At 37.3% G+C, this 8,627-nt stretch overlaps 2 protein-coding genes across 2 annotated transcripts; one reads left to right on the top strand and one right to left on the bottom strand.

Annotated features, from left to right (window-relative positions):
* The first annotated feature begins 2,183 nt into the window (after nt 1-2,183).
* LOC18613592 (alpha/beta-Hydrolases superfamily protein) lies at nt 2,184-5,027 on the top strand. Its single transcript, XM_007050915.3, has 3 exons — nt 2,184-2,838; nt 3,852-4,090; nt 4,566-5,027. Exons 1-3 carry the CDS (start codon nt 2,374-2,376, stop codon nt 4,810-4,812), a joined length of 951 nt encoding a protein of 316 aa, XP_007050977.1. The 5' UTR covers nt 2,184-2,373; the 3' UTR covers nt 4,813-5,027.
* A 1,058-nt stretch (nt 5,028-6,085) lies between these two features.
* Nucleotides 6,086-8,605, bottom strand: LOC18613591 (large ribosomal subunit protein eL18y). The gene is made up of 5 exons (XM_007050912.3): nt 8,548-8,605; nt 8,371-8,460; nt 8,133-8,261; nt 7,808-7,990; nt 6,086-6,508 (listed from the first exon to the last, which is right to left on the bottom strand). The coding sequence occupies exons 1-5, from the start codon at nt 8,548-8,550 to the stop codon at nt 6,350-6,352; spliced, it is 564 nt and encodes a 187-aa protein (XP_007050974.1). The 5' UTR covers nt 8,551-8,605; the 3' UTR covers nt 6,086-6,349.
* Nucleotides 8,606-8,627: the final 22 nt, after the last annotated feature.

Genomic DNA, 8,627 nt, shown 5'->3' with positions numbered 1-8,627 from the left:
GTAAATTCTGTGAAACTTTGATTGACTTTAGGATAAATATCTCATTTCTTTCAGCACCTTCTCCTCACTTCTAGCAGCTTCTTCTTCTTCCCATTTTTTTCCCTCACTAAACGTTTTCCCCCTTCCATGGAAAAAAAACCTTAAAGCCTCCATAACTTTCTCGAATTAACTCCGATTCTCATGCTTTTGTACACTTTTTCATAAGGTTTTCATACTTTGTCACTTTTACACCTCAAGAACCCTCAAAAGCTCTTCCTCTACACTTTCTCTCACTAGCTGAACATTTTGAGAGAGAGAGAGAGAGAGAGAGAGATAAACTTTCTTTGACAGCTTGAAAAACTCTTGAAAAGAATTCCACTATAAAGCCACTAAGGTGAGTAATGAGTTAGATTTGATTTTTTAGTTGTTGGTGATGGCCAGTAATTAGGTTTGTGGGCTGATTTATTGTTAAAGGTTATTTAATCATGTCTAGTGTGAACAATTACTACTTAAATGGTAATTGGAAGTTAGTTAGGAATAACTAGTAAAACTTAATTTAGGAAACAACTTTTGGAATGGTATTTATGTAAATTGAGTTGGTGTGATGCTATTGTGTGTGATAGGTTTCAACGAGACTCCACATCTCCTTTCGGAGCATTAAATACAATTAGAGTCGATCAAAGCATCAACAAAGATATTGTGAGTGAACTTGCATTAAAATGTTTTGGAATAAATGATTATATTCTTGATTGAACTATTTGGAATATTTTATTGGTTTTTCTTTAAAATTTGCATGGGAACAAACCCTTGATGAAACATTTTTATGTTGTGAAATATGAATGTGATGAACTCATGTGTTTTTATATTATGTGGATATGTGTGTTATGCTTTGAGTGATAATACTATATAATAGCTATAACCGTGCACGTGCAGTGTGAGAGTGCACGTGACGGTGCCGGTGGTGTGCGATGTGGGAGTGCATATGCTAGTAATGATGTGGGCAGGAGTGCGTGTGATGATATTGAAATGTGCGTGTAGGGAGTGTACATGAGCTGAGTATGGCGACGGTGGTGTACATGTGTGTATATATATATATATGCTATAGACAAGTTATGAAAATAAAAAATATGATTGTACTATATGCTATAGAATGCCTTTCTGCTACAGCAAGAAACCTTCTATTTTGCTTGTCTTTATTGGATATTTGTTGTAGTTTTCACTCTTTTCAACTCCATTGTGGATTATAAATCATTCATCTTAAGGGATTAAATAATCAAGGGTTGAATTAAAGGCTTTACAAGAAATTAAACTAAATTGCATTGTTTTTAAAATAAGTGCATTGTGTTTTCAAAATCTTTTCGTATCATTTGCTTGTTCCCTTTCTAAGTTCACTCACTGAGTTTATACTCATTATTTTCAACTTTTTGTTTTGGTTTTCAAGTTCGAAAGTAGTTGGATTCCTAGGCCGAGGTGCTTCCTCTTATCTATTTTTTGATAGGTCGTCCAGAGTCACTCCACTGACGGTCAAGATTTTTGTATATGCACATATATGTTTAATGTGAATTGTTAAGATACATTTGACAAACTATCTATGTATATTTTAATTTATGATGCCAGTGTGAGTATTTACTTGAGTTCTACAAATTGTCTTTAAAGAAATTAGCATCCGAACATTATTAAATATAAATCTTAAAGAAATATGAATGATAGATGAACTAATATACAGATTCATATAAGAAAGCTTGCTTGGGTCTAGTGAACTGTGCCTATTGGGTCTTTGCACCGGTCACAGCCCGGGATTGGACTGTGACAAAGTTAAACCCATGTTTTGATATTGTAACAAATTATTGGTATCATAATTTGTTACTTTTATTTCAAATGTCTAATTCAACCAATGCATCAACGGAAGGCATGAATAAGAGGGAAGTGAATCACTCAAAGAGGGTAATTGGGGCCGTTTCATATTCTGGAAGGCAATTCCAACTTTCTATGATAAATGTTTTGATCGGCTTTCCTTGAAATACATGCATAGTACGTTACTGACAAAAGATTAAGTAATGAAATATGAGTTTATGCACATGTTTTTAATCATGTTCTTCTCATTTTTCGTTTAACTTAAAGCAACATTTTTGCTAGGCCTTTCCCTTAACGTGCATTTTTACTGTTTCTAGTAAGGCTGTGCCAAATTTGGGTTTTTTCTTTCTCTTTGTATCTCTTTTGTTTGTCAAAGTAGTCTCTGCCTCGCCTTTCTACGTGTATTTTGGGTCCAGAGTCTAAAGAAAAGATAATAGGGAAAAAACCCCATACGGGAGACGGCCAAACTCTGGGAACTCTCACTACAACAACATTAAACAACAAAAAGCGAAGAAAAATAATATTTGTCCGAAAACGATCATGGAGAAGATAGAGCATACCATGGTGACCACCAACGGCATAAATATGCACGTGGCATCGGTCGGTTCGGGTCCGGTAATCCTTTTCTTGCACGGCTTCCCCGAGCTCTGGTACTCCTGGCGGCACCAGCTTCTGTCGCTCTCTTCCCTTGGGTACCGTTGCGTGGCTCCCGATCTTCGTGGGTTCGGTGACACCGACGCGCCTCCCTCGGCGGCTTCGTACACTGTTTTCCACATCGTGGGGGATCTCGTGGGCCTCCTTGACGCGCTGGGTGTCGACAGTGTGTTTTTGGTGGGGCATGATTGGGGTGCGGTTATTGCTTGGTACTTTTGCCACTTCAGGCCTGACAGAGTCAAGGCTTTGGTCAACATGAGCGTGGCGTATCGGCCTAGGCACCGCAGCATGAAGCCCGTGGAAGGATTCAGGGCTTTGTTTGGTGACGATTACTATATTTGCAGGTTTCAGGTCATTGATTCAGCCACATGATTTTAAGTTACTTTCCTGTTTTATCTCCTTTGTTCAGAATTGCCCTCTTTCGTTTTTATGATTTTATTGGGTAAAACTAAAACTGGATTAAGTAAAATTACACTTTTAATGATCATTAATCAGTTGGTTGACTTTCTATTTACCTTGTCGAACTTTCTTCTTGCAAGTAAGTTTTGAAGCCATTATCACAATTCTCCATTTCCCCTCTTCTTCAATAGTAATATTCTTCGATTGCTTGTTTTGGGGGAATTAGTTGAATTACTGTTATTATTAAGGATGGGAGTATGCACTTTTCTGCTAATTAAAGTAGCTTAGTAGTATTAATCATGTGATTTTGGAATTATTGGGTTGGCCTAACTGTTTTGTTAATGGATGTTTAGCATTTCTTTTGCTTTGGGGGGTGGGGTGTGGGGTAAAAGATTTTTAGCATTTAAGGTGCCGACCTTTAGGGCTCATTTAATGGTGTCTTGGATTACAGGCCCCATTGCTAACTTTTAAGATAACAAAATTCAGTGTCCCACTCCCACAACAACTTAGCATAAGAAGACAATCACAGGTTATGGGTTGACTTTTGATGATTTCTGCACATTTACAGACTTCTATCTTCATTCTATATGTTTCTAGGAGGAATAATAATTTGGCACAAATGGTAGCTGTGCGGTGTGATTAATGAAGGAGGCTATGGTCAACTCTGTCGGATCAAAGAATAACATTACAATGAAGCTTAGACTACCGTCCAGTTCACTTCAACTGAATATATGTCCCCACTGTTGTTTAAATGATTGCGACCACATTTAATATACCAGTTTTCTTCTTGTAACAGATTCAATATACAAATATTTCAAAAATTAGTATTCTAGTAGTTTGTGTGAATTAAGAACATAGATGCCGGGAATGCTCTCTGAGGTTTTCTTTTCTTCTTGTCAGTTATCTAAATTTATATATCTGTTCAACTTTTATTTTCATTGTATGTATTCTTCATTATGCTGTAGGAACCTGGGGAGATTGAAGAAGACTTTGCTCAGATGGATACTGCAAAAATTATGAAGATATTCCTTACATCTCGCAATCCACGTCCGCCTTGTATACCTAAAGAAATAGGGTTCAGAGGGTATCCCGATCCTCCACCCTTACCCTCTTGGCTTTCAGAAGAAGACATAAATTACTTTGCTAGCAAATTTAATGAGAAGGGATTCACTGGAGGACTGAACTATTATCGAGCTTTGGATCTGTATGTGCATGCTGCTCTCATTTCTATTTTGTTGTTCTGATGAATCTTGACCGATATGCTAACTAGCTAATATTTTCTTGGTTCTTGATCCTTCTTCCATGCCTTTCGCTTATATTTTGGAACCCTGTTAAACTTCAGAAATTTTCTACTATATCATTAGATGAGGATTACATAAACATGAAATTGGAGCCTAGATGTCTACAGTACTTGGTGGTGCAGTTATTTGAAGATGATGTTCATGCATGTCATTCAACATATCTAGTTTCATTTTCTTGACATCACACATATAATGGACTAACACTAGTGGTTTTGTGAGCAGAGAATTGACCTTTTCCACCCATATTTCCTCATGCTCTTCATTTTGATTAGGAATTAGTAGAACCTGAGGACTCAATTCCTCAAGACTTGAAAAACTGTATCAATGGTGGAAGGGCCTGTCTGTGTAACCAAGTTAATCCAACTTTTCTTGTTGCAGAAGCTGGGAACTGATGGCACCATGGACTGGATTACAAATCAAAGTACCAGTTAAATTCATTGTGGGTGACCTGGACATTACCTACCACATCCCTGGTGCCAAGGAATATATACACAATGGCGGCTTCAAGAAAGATGTGCCCTTCTTGCAGGAAGTAGTTGTCATGGAAGGAGTAGCCCACTTTATCAACCAAGAAAAATCTGAGGAGATTAGCAAGCACATTTATGACTTCATCAAGAAATTCTGATTCTTGTCTTCTTTCGTATGCGGCTTCCCTTGAATTTCTGGCTCTAAAATAAGGTCTTAAGATGTTGCAATGCATCTAGGGAAACCATGGAGAATACAGAGTCTGTGATAAGGGTCAGACTAAGGGGTCGAAGCTAGTCTGTCCATTCAGTGTTTCAGTTCATTTGTCTAACGAACCCAAGCTTTAGTGAACTTCATAAAGCAACTTATTTCCAATTGAGATACTCCATTTAATATTACAAAGTAAAATGTGACTTAGCTTAACAGTTTACTACTAGCTTCAACTATCTTGTTTATCATAATGAGCCAGTACTCTAATATTAATGAGCAACTTGTCTCATTTATTCGGCAATCACTGATTAGGCCTAGGCATTGAGAAGGCCTGTCACCTGTGTACCTGACTATGTGTACCTGATTAGGCAAGTTCAGCAATCAGTATAGCCTAACCATAAATTCTCTTATCTCTTCCCTTCTCAACTACACAAGGAGTCACACCCAACCAGCCATGTATTTTATCTAAACAATCTAAATTCAAGGGAAAGGGGAACTCTAAACTCACGGCAACCTATTATTTACAAGAGGAACATAACATGTCAAGTGTCATCATCCACACCAACTCTATCAGCATTGTCTGCTTTGGTCCAACTTTACTGACACTAACACCTATGAGTTATTGTCAATCAATTTACGATTTTGTCCAACTTTACTGACACCCAATTTCACGGTTTTATCTTACAAAAAAAAAAAAACTCATAGATTAAAGTGATATGATTTTGTCCCACAAAAAAATCTTCATAGATTAAAAGTGATTTAAACCATTAAACGCCCCATCTCAATCAACTACATAATAAGGGTCGTTTAAACCATTAAACACTCACTCACTTTAATACACAACCAACATAAAATTCATAACTCCCGTGTCAGACCATGATATCCTCCGAGCTTGCTTCCTTCATGTGACTTCATATGGTTCCCGCTGAGACTATGACACCAAGCCTAAGCCAAAATTATTTGAGTGTTCAAATAGTTGAGCATCGACAACGCCCAGACCATAACAACTAGAAAATACTTGCAAAACATCCAGGTTCAAGTAAAAATCTTGTGGCGTCCTTGCATGATTCAGAGCAGCATCGAACACCATAATCTCTTAAGATATTTCATTCTGTAATGGCAACCCATAAGTCTTTCATAGAGATCCAAAAAAACATGTTCAATCATCCTAAAATTTCCTTCATAAGATAGATTAGCTCATCCTTGCATGATTCAGAGCAATATGGACCATCACAATCTCTTAGATATTTCATTCTGTAATGGCAACCCATAAATCCTTCATAGAGATCCAAAAAAACATGTTCAATGATTCTAAAATTTCCTTCATAAGAAAAATTACAAAAGATTTGAAACTACAATTACGTTCCATGAAAGAGAAAAAGAACAGAAAAGGTGGAAAAAAGATTAAAAAAAAAAAAACAAAAACAAAATGCCCATTTTGATGATAATAAGTTGATAAGTAATTTTCTTCCAAGGCAGTTGAGAACTCAAACCCTGAAGCCTTTGCTGTTCCTTCTTCCTCTAGCCCTCTCAAATTTCCTTCCCTTTGACCGAACATAGGGCTTGGTGTGGCTGTGTGGCACACCAGGAGCTGGTCCAAAGTGCTTCACAGCCTCACGAGAATTCTTTGGCCCTCGGAGGAGAACCTGCAGATTTTCAGCATACAATTTGAATAAATTTTTCACCATACCAAAATGTTGATCAGTTTTCAAAACCAATGCCTTTTGTCAAACCCCTAATTAAAATGTAAAATAGAAAGAGAAACAGGGGAATGATGTGTAAGAAATAATTTAATGGGTATAGTCTTAAAAAATAAAAATATTTCATACAGGGGTGGATTGCATAGATAAGAAGATTCCAAAACGGTTCAGCCTTCTATCATCATGACCTAATTAGGAAGTCCATAACACTTGCACTATGTTTGGTACCAAAGAAGGAAATAGAGGGAAGGGAACAGGAAGAGGAAGAAAAAATTAAGGAAAGGAAGGAAAGTTTTGTGTGTGTATGTGTTTAGCTTGAAGGATGGAAAATAAGAGGGAAAAGAGAGAGTAGGAGTAAAATTGTAAAGAAAAGAAAAAATTATTAACTTAAGAAACAATAGTGTTTTCCTCCCACTTTTGGAAAGATTAGATTTGGGGAGAGGGAAAGATGCAAATCCATCCATTTTCCTTCCACTCTCCTATTTCCCTCCTACCAAATGAAAGAAAGAAACACTATGTTTCTTCCAATCCCTTTCTTACCTTACTCTTTCCCTCCTACCAAACATAGTCTTAAGAATGGCGAGTAAAAGAAAAGGTCTTAGGTTGAGTTCGACACACTTCAGTTTAACTAAGTATATTGAAACAACATAGAAGAGTTTGAAACTATGGAGATCTTAATAAATGAAGAATGAGACAAAATAAATAAAAGTTGCTGTAGCATACGCTTTCTTGTTACCCTAACACTTAAACCCACATCTATTTTAGTTTGTGGTACCTTGATTAAAGTATAAAAACAGAAAAAGATTATATGAGGAGCAGATCCTCTCTACATGAGTAAGAAGAAAACAGCAATTCCTTAAAGATTCATAATATCCCAACAGCTAATGATATAATTTAAACAGTTACTGCAACCCCTCAACTGCAATATGCATATGGATAATCACACAGTTAACTACTCAATTCACAGCTGCATTGAATTCAGATGTCAAGTCTTGAAACATTTATCAATTTGTGCCATTAGCACTTTACCACTCCATACCAGTTTAAACTAGCAGGTGATATCATCTACCTTTCCTACCAACAATAAAAAAACAGAGATTCGAAAGCTAGGAAAAAAAAGCCAACAATTCCGAAAGCAAGCCAACAATTCCAATCCAAAACCTGATATTTTCAGCCTATGATTGAATAGCAAGCAATCACACAATGAAGAAAACTGAAGTCAGTGATCTGTATCAGAAAGCATACCGTGTTCTGACCAAGAGGTGCTCGAAGAGCAAGTTGGTCAAATGTCAAGCATTCTCCACCAGCCTTCTCGATCCTTGCCCTTGCTGTCTCAGTGAACCTTAGTGCAGTAACCTTCAGTGCCGGAACTTCATACACACGAATATCATCGGTGACAGTCCCAACAACCACAGCAATCTTATCCTCCTGGTCGGATCAAACCGATACCAACAATCAATCACTCATTACATGAAACTTTCAATAACAATTTCCAACAAAAAAAATGAAGCAATAGAAATATAATAAATAATAAATCTAATAAAACAAATTGAAAATAACTAAAAATCACCTTGCACTTCATGAATTCAATCAATCTGGAGAGAGACAAAGGTGGCTTGTTGACTTTGCTCATAAAAAGCCGCTTCAAAATCACCGCATTGAATTTGCTCCCAGTCCTTCTTACCAGAAACCGGTAAAGCTGCTCATAGATCCAACTCACTTTAAAAAAAATTCAAACTTCCTCTATTAAAAGGAACTTAATAACAAAAATAGCAACAACGAAATGAGACTGATAGAAGAACAAGAACCTTGACGAGGAGCTTGAGGTAGATATCATCGGACTTGGGAGCAGTTCTCTTAGACTTCTTGCTCTTGCCGCCGGCGACCAAGTCTATACCCTGAAATTGCAACAAAAAATAATAATGTCAAAAAGAAAACAGAAATGGCGCCGGTTTGTGTTAGAAATTTGGAGAGAAAAGAGATACCATTGCTGGTGCTGCTGCTTCAGGGTGGTTTTGGGGGGGGGGGGGGGGGGGGGGGGGGGGGGGGTGTTGGGGGGTGGGGG

The sequence above is a fragment of the Theobroma cacao genome, chromosome 1 (assembly GCF_053813885.1).
Source record: "Theobroma cacao isolate CCN51 chromosome 1, ASM5381388v1, whole genome shotgun sequence".
In the NCBI taxonomy this organism is placed as follows: Eukaryota; Viridiplantae; Streptophyta; class Magnoliopsida; order Malvales; family Malvaceae; genus Theobroma; species Theobroma cacao.
The sequence above is the reverse complement of the archived record's forward strand: the minus strand, read 5'-3'. Positions and strand labels throughout refer to the sequence as shown.